The 16,703-nt window shown below is 44.9% G+C and overlaps 1 protein-coding gene across 5 annotated transcripts in view; it reads left to right on the forward strand.

Moving 5' to 3' along the window:
• Nucleotides 1-16,703, forward strand: part of MAPKBP1 (mitogen-activated protein kinase binding protein 1) — a 96,122-nt gene that overhangs the window by 19,656 nt on the left and 59,763 nt on the right. For all 5 annotated transcript variants that reach the window (XM_061343798.1, XM_061343800.1, XM_061343802.1 and 2 more), the window contains exon 3: nt 9,274-9,365. In XM_061343798.1, the coding sequence (XP_061199782.1) occupies nt 9,274-9,365 (92 nt within the window). The remainder of the gene's footprint in view (nt 1-9,273; nt 9,366-16,703) is intronic.

A 16,703-nucleotide genomic window follows, 5' to 3' on the forward strand; every position in this document is an offset into this window, starting at 1 on the left:
AGATTAACCCTATGTATCCATTTTTACAGGCCACAGGGATGCTGCAGATGTGTGCTGCTGTCAATTGTGAGTCCACTTAGTATGGCTCTGGTAGAGGTGCTTTTAAATTGGCCCCCACCCTCTCCCCCAGGGCTATGCTGTGGTATTTATGGCCTCCCCGGGACTGCCTTACCCCAGGTGCATGAAGAAGAAGGCAGAGTGCAGATCAAGCACGTAGCCCCTGACACCCCGACAGCTGGGGCTGACGGGTCAGGAATGCGGTCCTGACAGCTGGAATCGGGCTGGGAGCAGCCAGCACGGTGGGGAGGCCATGAGGGGAGAGCAGGCTGTGTGGAGAGATGGATAAACACACACACGCTGTGCACAGGCACATGTGGAAGCAGCCTGCAGGGACCCTGCCTTGCTCACGTCCTCTTTCTTCCACCTCCTTCCCTGTTTTCTTTTCCCTGTTCTCTCAACTGCCTGGATCATTTTTAATAAACGTGTGTGTGCACACCCCTGTGCAACCATTGCAGTGACACCTGCCAGAGCCATTAATGCTGAGGCTCAGCATTTCCAGCAGGACTTCCCCCCCATCCCACCTCTGCTTTCATGCAGGTTTGCAAGTGAAATGTAGTGCTTCCCACAACTTGCTGATTCAAAACCTTTGGGCAAGTCAGTTTCTACCCTCACTGCTCTTGTGCCAAGGCGTGTCATTCATAATCTGTGTTGTGGGAGATCATTCCCTGATGTGCTCTAAGGTGGTTATCTTGAAATCAAATTCCATAGAATTGACAACTGGTTGGTGCAGATGATCGAGTTCTGGTCAGCTGTCTGTTTGCTGGGTTTCTTTTTCAGATTGGTTAAAATGTGAGGGTTTGCTCTGAATCCTTTCACCCTGCTTCAGATTGAGCATTGGCAGGAAACACCTTGAAATGCTGCAACAAGGGGAGAACCTTTAGCAAGGTCTGTTGTGACAGGACAAGGGGTGATGGTTTTAAACTAAAAGAGGGGAGATTCAGGCTGGATGTGAGGAAAGAGTTCTTTACAATGAGGATGGTAAAATCCTGGCACAGGTTGTCCAGAGAGGTGGTGGATGCTCCATCCCTGGAAGCATTCGAGGCCAGGCTGGATGTGGTTCTGGGCAACCTGGTCTAGTAGAGGATGTCCCTGCTCATTGCGGGGGGATTGGACTAGGTTAGCTTTGAAGGTCCCTTCCAACCCAAACTATTCTATGATTCTGTGAACCACTCTGGTGGATTGCATGAAAGCAGTTTGATGGTCTTGGAGTAGTTCCTGTAGGGTCAGTTGGGCAGTTGGTATAACTGCAGTGATGGCAGTGAACAAGACTTGTGAGACTTACTGTGGGAGACATGGAAACTGCTCTGTCAAAGCAGAGATGTTCTGAACTGGTTGTGTGTTGGAGCTGGGTTTACTACTTTTGCTTTGGCAGATGGAATATTTTCAGTCTCTGGGTTTGTCAAGACAATACTCTGTATCAGCATGAGATGCTGAGGGACAGAAGGCTCAGGCTGCAGTGGAGGGTGAGGATAAAAAGCCCTCTAAAAAAACCCAATGTATATAAAAGAAAGCTTTGTATGTACACACAGAACATACCCTTTTTAAAAACAGAGGGAAGCACTGGGTAGGTGAGGGACGGAAACCAACTGGGGAGCTGAGTGGTTTTGTTGTTTGCATGCTCTTGGAAGTCAAACATCCCCTGCAGTTAATTCCATCCACCCACCTTCAGCCCTTCCCTTGCCAGACCAGCAACAAAATCCCCCAACTCCCCCAAAAAACAAACAGGCAGAGGAACCTGGGCCACAGCCAAACCTTTGCATGACAAGCTCAAGTGCAGAATGAATATTTCACAGCTGTGTTATAAAGCCCTGAAATGAAGGCTTTGCAGTGGAAATGCTGACAGCCCCTTAAGTAGAAGAGTATACTGTAATTGTGTTCTGTGTTTAATGTGCCAAATGAAGCACAGCGGAGCTAAATGTAAGACTCCAAGCTTTGTTTCCCTGCCGCAGTAACAGGAGATCAGACGGTGTGTTCAGATGGTGGATTAGAGCCTACAACGTGCGCGATGCTCCCTGGAGGTTAAACGTGCTTTTTGGCCGTGGGGCTCAGGGGCAGGGGAGAGATGTACAAACAGGGCCAGCTGTGAGGTTTGGTGCTCTGCATTGAATTTCACTTATGTAAGGAATAGACAGCTATTTCTTAAATGTTCATGCTGACAATGTACAGCTACGATGCATTTTCACGTATTGGATGCTGGCGTGCATTGATCCAACTTGGCTGTGTCATGGCATGGAAAACACATTGGGCTGTGTGCAGCAGTGCTGAAAACTCTGAGACCAGGATATAGGGAGATGGAGGTGAAAACCATGGTGCTGTTGTGAAACTCAGACCTGATGATGAATTTTCCCACGTCAGTGTATTGAAGAGTACTGGCGTCTCAAGTTGGACCAAAAAGCATTTTTTTTAAAGGCAAAAGAGCAGATGATTTTGTAGCCACTCCTCAGACAAGGTGGTAACTGATGACTTGATGTGCCAGGCAAGGCTTTCCAAAGTAACCCTCATGAATTATGTATCTGTGGGATTTCTGTGTCCACCTCTTTCTCTTTGCATATACATTATTAATATGCCCACATTCAGGCAGGGGAAGGATGCAGGCAGGCACATTCTGCAGCAGATGCTAGATGAACTCTGATGGATGTTGTCTTTCCATGCTGACCCAGTGCTGCTAGTTAATTAAATGGATTCAAATGTTAACTGTGTTATACACAGTCCCATGGGAACGCTTTTAAAATAGAACTTGTCTGCATGTGGACATTTATTGAAGTGGCTATTCTGTAGTGGAATGGAATAATTGTGCTGCAAGAATTCCCTCTGAGGATGAGTAAGTGCTCACAAAGGCATGGAGAGGAAAAGGGGAAGCTAAAATCAAACTGTTGATTCAAGAATAGGATTTCCCTTTCCATAGAGGAGCTGAGGGAAGAGAATGGGGAAAAAAGATTCTAATTGCAAAGCAGCAGGAGTTCTTATCCATGTCTTTGTTGAGCAGGATGACCTTTTCGCTGCTGCGTGTAAATGATCTTGGATATCAAAAAGGAAGATTGAGTGTAAGGTATCAGTGGGGAAAAAGAATTGACAACAAAACAGGAAACTCTATTATTCTGCTCTGTAAATACTTGCTGTAACCACACCTGAAAGCTGTATGAAGCCTTGGTGTTTCCTCTTCATCTCAGGAAGGATATAGGGGACCTGGAAGGGGGTTCACAGATGAGCATCAGAGCTGATCAAAGATATGAAATGGCTTTCAGGAGAGCCATAAAGTAAAGACTCCTGTGCTTGGAACACAGAGGACTTGGGGTGAAAGCATAGCTCCTGACAAAATGGTGAACCACCTAAAGATAGTAGGTGGGGACTGAGTATTCATTCTCTCTTCCCATACAAGAACTAGGGCATGTCAAATGAACCTAATAGAAGTGAGGTTTAAAACAAGCAATGAAGATGGATCTTCTTGCAACTGGTGAAGTTCCCTGCCAAGAGATGTGAATGCTAAGCTTTTATAGACATAGTGGATATGTTCATGGCAAAGAACTCTACTGAAATAGGTTAAAACCTGAGAATATCTGAGACTGGGAGATTGACAGGAGGTGAGAAAGAATCAGATTTGCTTTTCCTGCTCTTAAACTTTATCTATACATTTGTCTATGATGCTGTTCTTCCTGATTTTTCTCCTTCACTTATGGCTGCAAATGGAAACAGGAACCAGGGCTGGATACTGGTGTCTGATCCAAGATGGCCAATTTGATAAGGTCTGGAACAGACACATCTGCTTGCTGGACGTGGTTGTCCCAGGCTGTAGCCTCCTGCCTTATGCTGTAGGCACTGGGACTTGTGAACAGCCCTGTACAGTAACATCAGTTTTCTCCCCTTGCTGGTTCTTTTTGAACACTGGGGAGTCGCATGTATTTTCTCAGACGCTTTGCTGCTTTATTTCCATGCTTAAATAAGTTGTGTTTGTAGAGAATGATGAAGGTTTGGGCTCAGAAGATACCATGGATAGGATTAGAAGGCAGGAGGTGAGGTGATAGAGTCAGAAAACTGATGTCTGGAGCATATGAGTATGGCAAAGAGAGGCTGAAACACTGCTGAATACTGAAGATGATGGGCTGAGTATCAGCATCATTCAGCCTGCGGTTGAAACTCTTTGAGGGATGCCTGCTGTTAAAAATGGCTTTCTCTTTGGATTTTCTTTTCCTCTCTCTCTTCAAGATGAAGCCAGACTGCAGGAGTCTGCTGGTGGCAAAGACATAGACATAGGAGCTCCTATGCAGCAGTGGTGGCTCAGCAGTGTAACAGTACAGCTGTAAGGAGAGTGCCTGTGTGCTCGCATCAGGCAGGACTGTCGCAATGACCAGGTTGTCCCTTTTGGCATGCACTTTGGTGGAAATTATTACTGCATCGGGTGTGTTTTCTATTGCTTTTTAACAGCGTGCTGCCTAGATGTGTGGGCCGCAGTGTTTGCCTCCTGTATCTCCTGTGTGGCTTTGCAGTGTAGATGGCCCCAAAGGGATACAAGTGATGGGAAGGAGGTAGGTGTTTTCAGGGGAGTGAAGCTGGGCTAACCCTTCAAGGATTTCTGTGTTGTCCTCTTAGCATGTGGAAACAATTGCTTGTGGTCACTTCCTCAAAACAACAGAAGGAGCTCACGCAAGTATGAAACTCACTCTCAGAGCAAGGACCAGCTGGTCATACATCTTGTTTCCTGAAAAGAAACAAGGCTGGCACGGGCTGTTTAGACCAGTCTTTCCAAAGGGATTATCTGCACCTCAGTGCTATAGGCTCATAGAATAGTTTGGTTTGAAAGAGACCTACAAAGGTCATCTAGTCCAACCCCACTGCAATGAGCAGGGACATCTTCAACTAGATCAGGTTGCCCAGAGTCACATCCAGCCTGGCCTTGAATGTTTCCAGGGATGGGGCATCCACCACCTCCCTGGACAACTTGTGCCAGCGTTTCACTGCCCTCATTGTAAGGAATTTCTTCCTCATGTGCAGCCTGAATCCCCTCTTTTAGTGTAAAACTGTCACCCCTTGCCCTATTGCAACATGCAGAATTGGTGTGACAGGCAAGGGCTTTCCCTGAGCTGCTCTCAGATGCATCCTTTGACTTCCAGGTGGGATTGGGCTTCAGCAAGGCCCCTCTCCTTGGGAGGCCCTGGCTGCCATGAATACCTGTTGGCACCTTGAGTCCTGCAGTTCAGGGCTCTGCTGGTCTGGTCCTACCAAATAGTGGATCAGAGAGTTCCCACTGGAACTATCTTGGGATCTGATGTGGAAGGAACAGGGTGATCTGCTTATGCACTGAAATTTCTTCACACATTTGTGCAATTCCCAGCAGCCAAATTTAGTTGTAAGCCTGTAAAATGGATGAGTATCAGGTTTTGCAAGGCAGGTGTTGTCTACACAGCTGATTCTGGTTTTGGTGCCTAAGAGCGTGTGTGTGTATTGAGCATCTAAATTAAAAGAGAAATTGACCTGAAAGGAATGGAGATGGGTGGTTGCAGGTAGCATAGTGAGCTGTGGAGGCACGTTGCACGTGGATTGGTTCAGTAACACTTGCAAACCGTGTGGAGAACCATGATTGAAAGTGCCAATTACTATTAATAGAAGGCTGAAGATGAAGTAACAAATGTGGATAGCTGGCCTCCTCTCCGTGCCTCTAATTTAGGCACACGAAATGACAGGTTTAATCTTGCAGTTGTTTCCAGCCTTGGATGAGGGTGGTGAGGTGGCCCAGAGATTGCCTGTGAAGGCTTGAACAACCAGTGACATATCTGACTACTGTGGGAACAAAACTGGGACGACGTGGGAGCTCCTGGTAATCAACATGGTGTCTCAGGTGTGTAGGGGGCTGTTCAGGTGCTGGGGTTAGCTTGGATCAGAAGTGGAAAGGTGTGTCAGGGAATTTATCTCTGGGTGGGAATTGCTAAGTACCACCTGGGAGACTCCTGTGAATGGCAGGGGTTATGGCTGCATAGGACTGGGAGACTGCACTTGCCATGTGGGGAAGTGGGTTCCTACCTTGCAAGTTGTAACTTCTCAAGTTGGGATAATGGCAGACCTGTGTCAACAGATTTGCTCCTTGCTGACAAATCTTAATTCCAGATCAGGAGGCTAAAGTTGGTGTAGTTCTGCCTAATAAACAATATTAATAATGTCTCTGGTTTAGCTGGCAGATTGAGAGGGATCCATTTTATACTGCATTGTTGCCTATTGTTCTTTCTGTCTGAAATGTTTTCCATTCTTCTGTCAAGTTTTACGACAAGTGACTGAGAAGAGGTCACACATGTCTTAAGACTAACTTTTAAATGTGCATGTACTCCTTTTTGAAGCGAGTTGGGTTTAATATTCAAGGATTATTATGCAGAGGTGTTGTAAGAGCATCTGTTGGATAGGCTGATGGGGTTGTGTTTCAGATTCTTTACATTAAGAAGGTTTTAAAACTAAGACTAGGAGGGAAGGAAGGAGAGTCTTTTTTCAGGAAGTTAGTCACGATTCTCTGAACCCAGGTAGCTGTTTCTGTGGCATGAGTTCTATCAATACCAATGGTATAGCCTTGATAGTTGTCTTTCTAATATGTCTGTTGGGGGCCAACAGATGCCCACTAGTAGTAGAATAATTGGACCCAGAGACTGAGCTACTTCTTTTTGTGTCAAGCTATGTGCTGACCACAGGAGAAAGGTAGTAGACTTTCCACCTCCTTGTGGCACTGCACAAATAGTCTATGGGCATAACAGCATGGGGTCTCCACAGGCCCTAGAGTGAGAAGAGGAAGCTGAAAGAAGACTTTCACTGGCAACTGGCATTGTGCCCCCTGTGGCTTGCCCAGGCTGGCAAACAGGGAATGAGAACTACAACATAGCTTTTTGCTGGTTTGACTTGCTGGGCAGGCAGTTGCCATGCCAGTGCTGGTGCCAGGGAAATGATAGGGGTTGTCACTAGGCTGAGTGGGATGAGGGGGAAGAACCTGTCCCCTCCAGAGCAGGCAGCTGTAAGATCAGCTCGGCTTGGTTGCACGCTGTGAGGCTTGATATGCATGATACACATGCTCATTGAGCAAATTTGTACCTGTTGGTGAAAGCAGGTTGCTGAATTGCTGCATTACCGAAGTCAAGTAGTACCTTTTAGGACAGTTGCAATTACAGCCAGCCTGAGCTGAAGCCTTTGCTGAGCAGCGTAAACACAGCATTGCTAAATTGATGTTTGCTGACAGCATCAAGTAATTGGTGCCTTATCTGGATCGGAGTGCTTGAATGGCACATGTCTCCTCCACTTCCTCCTTCCCTGTCAAGAATGTGGTTTCTATAGGAATTTAAACCTCTCTTAGTTTGATGGGTTGAAAACTGCTGATATGAGCTGGAATCTCAGCTGTAGAAACCTAGAGTTCTTCTTTCTGTGCGTCTGTGAGGCTGCTTTAAAAGTAAATGTGTTTTGAAGCATTCTGAACAAGCCTGGAAGAGCAGATACCCTCCTAGCATTCCTCACTCCTTCCCCCCGCATTTTTGTTCCAACATTAAGTTGGAACAAAACTGTTTTCTTTCCATACCGGTGGATTTGTAAATGCATTTTAATTGTATGTTCTTATACATAATAAAAATGCAGCGGAGTTTTGTAAAAGCCATGTGTCCAGAGATACTCATTTTGCAAGGGAAGGGGACAATTTGGTGTGCTCTTACTGTCTTGAAGTATCTGAAGTATATTATTACTAAAAGGAAAGCAAAAAGACCTAGTTGTTCCAGAGACTGGGATATGAAATCTTCCGCTTTCCATGTTACTGGTTTGAAGGGAGGCCAAATTTGAGCTGGCTGAAGCATGGATGGCTCACTTCAAGTGGTGGCACCTCAGCCCTGCTTTGCCTGTTGAATAGTTCTATGTATGGGGTTACTTCTGTCAGCCTCTCTAGTAACCTGGGCCATGAGCTCAGTGAGGCCTTACTTCTTCATCCTACAGCTGAATTCCTCAGCCCTGGTGAGCTGTGTGGTCAGGGTGGCGTGGGAAACCTGCCCTGCCCCTTCCTTTTGTGCACCACATTGGTATAAATACAAGATGTTAGTCTTCAGGGCAGCTATTAAAGATAGTAGTAATTATTACAATAGTGACTTCTTCTGCCGCGTCCATGCCCGTAAGGCCTTAACCAAATGTAACTTAAATGATAATAATTAAAAACACAAGACTGTGACCCAGTAAAAATCCTTGAGTTTGGCAGGGACAGCAATGCTGATGAGGAATGTATGCATCAAATATATGATAAATAAAATAAAGCTGTGCAAATGTAAAGGAAAGAGAACCATTTCACATTGGTCAAAACAACTCCAGGGCTGGGAACTGGTTTGTGCTCAGAGATTGAATCCTTTTATGCCACAAACTAGATTCTGTGTAATCTCACTGCAACCTTTTGCTTTGGATTAATTGCTAAATTCTGATGCTTTCCCTGCCAGGGAACACTCCCCAAACTATTGTGCTGTGTCCATCTGTTGCCCTTCCTTCCCCTTTTGCTTTTCCCAGCATCTTGCACAGAGGCCTGGCTATGAATCATTGTATCTTCCAAGTAGCTCTTCCCAGTTTTATTTCTCTTCCTAAAAATAGTTGAGATCTTTGCTCAGGGGGAAAGCAAGCATTTTGTATTACAGCTCTTGCATGGGTCACTGGTATGCAGGCTTGCGAACCCAGTCATGTAAACTGTTCTGTCTTGAGATTCTTGGGGAGGGATGCCCTGGTCCAATGGATGTGGTTTCCAATTCAAGCACTGTGGGAAAAGTTGACTGTTCAGTTCTGGCTGGAACCAGGCTGAGCCACCTACCACTGGATGGAGGAGAATAAAGAGAATGGGTCAACCTGGAAATGATTTTTGGGAAAGAGCTCTGCAGAATAAGTGGCTTGGTGCTCTTGCTGGGACGGATGGGAATCAGTGGGCAGCAAACGTGCATCCCAGCTTTTCACCAGTACTTTCTGCTCCTTGAAATCCTGTCTTTGCAATGCTTTGCAATGCCCTGACACAAAGTAGTCAGTGGATTGGTGACTCCGCTCTATACCCCAGCAATTTTACTGTGCCTGTGTTGAAAACTTGCTTCTGTACCTGCGTGCTTGTCAGTGAATTTCTAGGTGCTGCAACTCTTACCAGTGCCAGTGTGAGCTAGATCATCAGCATCTGTGTATGGGTCCATTTGAACTGCACTTATGTTTCATAATACTTCTTGTTTTCTTTTTCATATGCACTAGGTGACTTTGGAGAAGGTGTTGGGGATAACTGTGTCGGGAGGCAGAGGACTGGCCTGCGACCCCAAAACCGGCCTCGTTGCTTATCCAGCAGGGTGAGTCACTAACCATGTTCTTCAAAGCTAAGATCAACCAGGACTGATTCATCAACATGAACATTCAGGGTGTTTCCACTATGGTCTTCTAGCAGAGGGGCTATTTACTGTTCTTTAGTCTTTTAACACTAGAGAATGATGAGACTTGGCACCGTTAATGTAATTGGAAATGGAGAGGGATTCCATTTTACCTGTCAAGTTTTAATGGGATTCCTTTTAATGGAACCACTCTCCTTCTTCTTGCTCTAAGCTGGGAGTTAAATGCATTGTGGTGAACTTAAACATAACTCCATGTGATTCTCAAGCCAGCGAGTACCTAATGGAACAGGTGATACTTCCAATGGATTGGCAAAAGCCTTCGTGTATATGTCCTGCAACTTATGACTTGCCGTGTTCCTCATCCAAATGCGGAGAAGGATTTCAGGCTGACAGCACCTTGTAAGTGCGTTCTCTGGATTGCAGCACATCTATCAACTGCAGTCTAAGTCCAAATAGATCTATCCAGGAGAACCTGATGGACAGCAAAAGAGCTACCTAGAGGGAGATAGCTGAGGACTGGAGAGGTGGCTTTGTGAGCTGCACGTTTAGCAAAATCATAGACATCTGGGGCCAGATCCTGATCTTGCTGAAGGTAGAGCTCACTCAGAGGGTACATGTCCATGGAGGAGCAGAGCAGATCAGAGTTGCTGGTCTGTGGGATGGGACTTGTCTGAAAGAATGTAGCCCTGCAGAGGTCTCATAATGGATGGCATTTTGAAAAAGCTGGGGAGGAAAAATATTTTACCCTGCTAGTGGAAGCATGGCTGTTGTATATCTACGTCTTAGATGAAAAGATACAATACTGTGGTGAGAACAGATTGGGAAGACAGAAGAGAGACTCTTCAAGAAAAGCCTTCACTACTTACTGTAGCACTATGTGGGGATACCAGCTAGCTTGGTTGCAGAAGTTCATATAAGCTTGGCTCTTCCTCTGAGCTTGTTTATTCTGGTGGTCAACAAGCTAAAGGAGAAGAGGAAGGGTGGTATCTCCAAGTGGTGCTGTATTGACGTACTCTTAAGATGTGAAAGCTGGAATAAGAAGAAAAAAACTTCCACAACAATTATAGGTGTTTGCAAGCGTACAAGAAAGAGGCTAGCAGTACTTACGGATTCTGTGCTTGTGGCCAAAAGGAGAGATTCGGTCAGTAGAACTGGCTAGAAATTTTTGTCCATCCTGGTGATATCCTGGTTCACAGCATCAGTGTGTTTGGGGGGAACCTCTTGAGATCATCTAGACCAATCCCCATGCTCAAGCAGGGTCATGTAGAGCAGGTTGCCAAGGACCAGCTTCTGAATATCTCCAAAGATGGAGACCTCACAGCCTCTCTGGGCAGCATGTTCCAGTGTCTGACTACTCTCCCAGTAACAAAACCAAACCAAAACCCCCAACAAATGAAAAGCAACCAAGCAATAAAAAGGTGGGGTGTTTGTTTTCATTCACTTTTCCTTTGTGTTCAAATGGGATTTCATGTGTTTTAATTTCTGCTCAGTGCTTCTTTTTTCTGTCAGTGGGCACTCTGTTAACTGCAGATTCACATCTGCACTTGACAGCATCCTTTATGCTTGAACTCCTTGGAGCCAGACAAATACATTCCAATGTGTGTTGCCTATTCCTCTGCATCTTTTGTGACACTGAATATGTTCATGCTTAAAGAGTTCAAGGAGAGAGAAGAAAACAAGTGCAGTAAACAGATGTTTTCGGCTCTTGCATGGCTAAAGATATATTCGTTTTGTTAATAGTGATGTCCTGTAATGAACTTGTGCATGCCTAATATTGATTTAATTAAGCATGAGGACACCTGAGAATTCTTTTGGGTAATTAAAAGGTTACATGATTCCTTAGGGCCTTACCAAGGAATTCCTGTTCTTACTTGGTGGTGGTAGCATCTCATGGCCTGGCTAGGAAACCTATGGAGTATACCAGATGTGTGCTGTAGCAGCTTAATGGCTTATGTGACTTGCTGCTTTTGTGCCACATCCTGCCTGTTTTGTGATGCTGCTGTGATTTGCTGCAGTCAAGATAATCTGTGACAAAACTAGCGCTAGTTAAGAAGTCAAAACATGAGGGGGCACGGGTGCAGACCTCACTAAGTCGATGCAAGTTCAGTTTGAGTCTGCTGGATTTTTTTTTTCCGTTCTCATTCCCACCGAATTTCTCTTGATTTGCAAGAATCCTGGCAATTCTGTTACATCGCCTTTATGTTGTTTGGTTTTGTTTCTATTTGTTTGAATGTTCTGGTCACCGAAGCTTCTTACATGAGGCTGATGTAGCAGAGTGGTAATGGCTCATGCACAGCTGGTTCATGACCTGTCCATGCAGCTTGAATGTCCAACTTTAGCTGTGCTCCGGGTATTCCAGTGATTTCCTCATGTGTTGAGGATATTCTGCTCATGTTTTGAGGTTTCACAATCCTGACATGCAGATACTTTGCTCCTCCAGTCTGTCCTATCCCCAAAAGCTGAATTTACGTAACAACTCTGTATTTTCCTAAGAGCACTTTCAACATACCAAGATTCATTTGGTTGAGATCAAAACAGTTGCCCCAGGCATCCTGGCTTCATCCACACTAGGCATACAAATAACTATGGGAGTGAGAACTTGCGCATGGGAAGCTCTGGTGTTCTTTGAGCAGAATCTTAACTCTGGTCTCTGTTTTGCCTAAAATCATTAAAAAATCACCCAAACCCTAGCAATGCTATTCCTGAATTTTCTCTTTCCTCAAGTTTCTGAATCTCCTGAAGGAAGCAGTTCCCAGTGTAATGAATTCCAACTGCACAGTCGTGCCAAAGAGCCAAGTGTTACATAATTAGTTCCTTCTCACTGGCTTTTGAACCTTTTATTCTTTCTTTTCTTTGACCCTAATTGAGGCTTTCTGTCCAGCCATGTGTGACAGTAGCTTTGCTGACCCTGGTACTGTTTTGGTGGGATGCTTGTGTTATAGGAGGCCTTTTCTTCATATCTGCCATAAAGGCTAAAGGCACTCGAGTGCTGCAGATGCTCTAGGTCATTATTTCTATGTAAGGTTGTTGTCCTGGGAGATAAGATTTTACAGGAGAGAAAATTACATCTCTGAAGGTCTTATCTGCTGCCTGCACTCACCTGTCCTTGTGCTGGCAAGTGAAATAAACCCAAAGTTGCTTAATTTAATCTCTGTTTAGGGTTATGCAGAGAGTAACAAAATCTTGTGGGAGGAGTGAGGGGGACAGAAATGTACTTAATATTTTACTTCGTGTGGCAGGACCAATGCTCTGCTCTCCTTTCCTTCCAGTTTCCCCTCCCTTTGCTTGTTCCCCGACCTTCTCTCATAAGGTTTATTCCCCTTTTTTTTGCAGTAGCTGGTTGAGGTTCTGTTCCCTAGAAACAAGGAGAGAAACAAAGCTCAGGAAGTCCACTGAGGATAACTAGCATTAAAACAGGAAAAAAATAAGGGGGATGGCAAAATGTCTGTCCATTTAAATTCTATACCAGCTGCTCAGATAGTTTGAGTCAGCTTATCTGGTTTTGATTTGGGGGTTCTGTGTGCTCTTGTTTTTTAAGCCCTGTAGTTTGCTATGACTGACCAATTTATTTTGCTTCTCTATATTCTTCTTCCCTTGGCTCTCAGTTGGTTATGAGCTGGTTGGGAACCTTGTCTTCATGTGAGGTATTTGCCTGCTTGAGGGAGCAGCCTCTGCTTTTTCTTCCGTAGGAGCAGAAACATAGTGCTTCAGTGTGCTGAAGTTCAGTGTGTAATGTCATTTAAACACTATTCTCTTAGGTTCTGACCAGCTTAAACTTCTCTCTAGCTTTACTTATCAGTTCCTAAGCACTCTGATAGAATTCAGGGGTTTTCCACATTACTTTTTCTTGCTGGGAAAATTGGTGTTTGATACATAGCATGTGTGATGAGTTGATTGGTTTTGACATGCATAGTCTTCCCATCCTTCAGCTGTCAAGTATAGCTCTATACATGCTGCAACTCCAGCTAAAGGTATTAATATAGTGAACTTATATATGGTGAATGTATTTAGTTTTTTAATATAATGAATCCTCTCTGAAACATAGTGAGATGAGTTTTTTGGGGTTTCTTAGGGGTTACTGTAGTCAGTACAGACATAGCCAGCCTTGTGTATGCAAAGTACGCTTGCTGAAGAAATGATTTGGATGCCCCCATGTTCTGTACCGTTGCAGAATGAATCACCCTTGTTTGTAGATAGGGAGAGATGATAAAAAAGGGCACTACACAATCCAAGGTAAGACAAAGATATTAAGTCTTTTCGCCTGCTGCTTTTTGCTGCAAGATCTTGTTAAGAGCTACACTTGTTCTTCCTTCAGCTTTATGACCTTGAGGTATGTTTTGAGGTAGGGCAACTAGTATTCAGAAGGGAATAGTGGTATGATGTGTCCAAAATCATAAGACTGCCCAGCTGCCAGCTCAAATCTTCTTCTTACTATGCTGTGCTTGTTGGATGTCAGTGCAGCAGCTTCTTGTGTGCCAACCTGTGCCTCAGCAGAATCGAGCTGCAAGCTCCTTTTGTTTCACCATGTCTCCCTCTTGTTCCATCCCTCGTCCTTGGCTGATTTGCAGTACTGAGTGGAAGCCTCTTAACTCTGTCAACCCTTTTGAGTCATCCCCCTCCTGGCTCCCTGTCCAGTGATCCAGGGAGGTGAGCGTCGGGTCCTGCACTGTCAGGGCAGCAACCATGGTCTGTGTCACAGCGAAGGGAGGAAGGGGATGAGCACAGCGGGAAATGAGTGAATTGGTTTTAATCCAGCCAGGAGTCTGCTCAGCACGTGTGGAGCTGTCTCACATAATTGAGTGGTAAATCCCTCTGGGAGCTGAAAGAGTGAGGATTTTTCTTTTCCAGAAGTGGTTGTTGGTTTGCTCCCAAATACCTCTTTCCAGTTCCAGTAGATAGGCTGTAAGGCTAAGTGGCTTCCAGCCCATCCACATGTGGAGTCTCTTGGAAAGTTTTAATCATCATTTTCCATCATTACATATAGATTACTGCGTAACATAATAGATTATCATCCTAGAACAATTTCCCTTTACCTTAAGCTACATATAACCCACAATGGAAGAATAACATTTAGGATGAACATTGTGTATCTTTACCAGACATGATGCTGCCTTTCTCTTTCTTTCCTCTTTAAAGTGGAAGGTTTTAGTCAGTGGGTACAGAAATGAATTGTGAGAGGCAGATCTAGTAGATTACTGCCAGCAAATGAGGCAAAATGCAATTCTGAACTTCAGTCGGTCAAGACTTTATGACCACTGTGGGCAGGTCAGAATTGGTGGCTGTGTGGGCAGTGAAATCCTAATTTGTAACTTGACAAGTATTCCTGCCTTATTTCAGAGTGTATTTTCTTTTTCTTGGATGCCCCATCCCTGGCAGTGTTGAAGGCCAGGTTGGATGGGACTTGGAGCAACCTGGTCTAGTGGAAGGTGTCCCTGCCCATGGCAGGGGTTTGAACTGGATGAGCTTCAAGGTCCCTTCAACCCAAACCAATCTGTGATTCTACGATTGCATGATTCTCTTTACTGATTGATCACTTTGGTTGGACACTACAGTGGTAGTTGCCTTTAGGAAGCTGTAGATACACAGAAGGAATCCAGTTCTTCATAGTGTCCATGCATCTTTTGGTATGTATGCAGTTTGTGCAAAGTTCTGCTGCTCTGCGGAGGTACAGTTCTTCAATACTTTTCCCCTAGCGTAAATGCAGTGCTGTTGGGCTGTATCCCAAATGCAGCTTGAATGGGTTACAGGGACATGGAAATACTCGAACTGCTGGGTTGCTAGTAGATAAATTCAGTTTGCTGGTGCTGGCTCCTTCAAGTTTACCTTACCCAAACCTCAGAAGAAGAATTTCTGGGCCTTCTTTGTATGTCCTTTTCTAAAGGAGCATCTTGTGGTGTTGTAGACTGTAGAAACCTATTCTAAAATGAAGAGAAGCTCTCATCTGTGGTTCAGTGACCAAAGAGCTGATGAAAAGTAGCCAAACCCTTCCTTCCCCTTCCTCAGCAATAGCAGATTTCTCAGAAAGGAGCAGGGATACTTAATTTCACAAATATCCCTGTCTGAGATTTGCAGTGGGGGAAGAGGAGCATATCTGCACTAAGGCATGGAGACCTGAAGTGTAAAATACTTCCTCTCATTCCTTTCTTTTATTAATGCTGATTAGACAGGGAGGATGGGCTGAGGAAGGCTAATGCAGTCTTAGTTTCTGGCAAGTGAACAAACTCTTTATACTTGGAACAAGAGAATAGAGATCCCCTTGGCAACAGTGCTTTGTTCTCAGGCCAAAGAATCATAACTTTGATACTTGAATTTGCAGAGGTGCATTTAAGGGGGCTGTGGCTGTTCTCTTGCACTCTTGCTGTTGGCCTGTGAGATTCACAGGTAACAGTCATGCAGTCCTGGAGTAATTGCCCTCTTCTCATTATGGTAGCAGCTGGGTTCAGTCCTGAATCTCCCTCATTCACTTCAGACAGAAAAAGCCCTGCCTAATGGAATAGGTGTAGTCTTACCCATCTGAGCTGTTTCCATGTACATCTAGGGAAGAATTCGTACATTGGTTTTAGCTCGGTCTCCCTTTTTATGAGTGCTGGAGACTCTTCCATATTGAATCCATGTCTGTGTAATAAAACTGCATCTAGAAAGTAGAGTTGTTTGCTAAGACCTTGTGTACTGATCCAGTTCAGCTGTAATCTCACTTGGTTTGGCAGAGAAGGAGGTGAAGAAGCAAACAAAGTGATACCAGTGATCACCTAGAGCTGTGGGGAAACTCCCCTGGTTTAAGTCCTTAGCAGATGGAGTCAAGCCAGTCAAATTGACTTTCAGGCAGTTTCCATCAGTGTGTGTTAGTGTGTGTGGGGGCTTTTGATGCCTTGTCTAATTAATTTAAAATCTTTACCTGCAACAGACTGAGGACATAACAGTAGGTAAGATCTTAAATAATGAGATGGCCGCGAAGCTGCAAACCTGCAGCAAACCCAGCAGAGAAGGGAGAAAAGTAGGACAAAACCTCAAAATAGCTGGGCAGGAAAGCTTATTACTGAACCACAGGGAGACTTTGTCAAGCCTCTGCCAGCAGTGCTGCTGTCTATGCTGCATGCACTGACACTGCAGCATCAGGATGCTGTCAGGCTGCTGGAGGAAAGGTTCTGGGAGTGTGAGCCCTTCACTCTTGAGAGCTCAGCTGCTGGTTAAGGCATCTTTGCCAGAGGTGGAGTAGGTTGCACCTCTTGTGGACAGTGGGAATCTTGTGGGATGCTTGGCTTCAGTCTCTGTGTGACTTTGTGCCTTGTGTCACATTTG

The sequence above is a fragment of the Neopsephotus bourkii genome, unplaced genomic scaffold, assembly GCF_033783945.1.
Source record: "Neopsephotus bourkii isolate Nb327-2 ecotype Australia unplaced genomic scaffold, CSIRO-AGI_Nbou_v1 NB_1825, whole genome shotgun sequence".
Lineage (NCBI taxonomy): Eukaryota > Metazoa > Chordata > Aves > Psittaciformes > Psittacidae > Neopsephotus > Neopsephotus bourkii.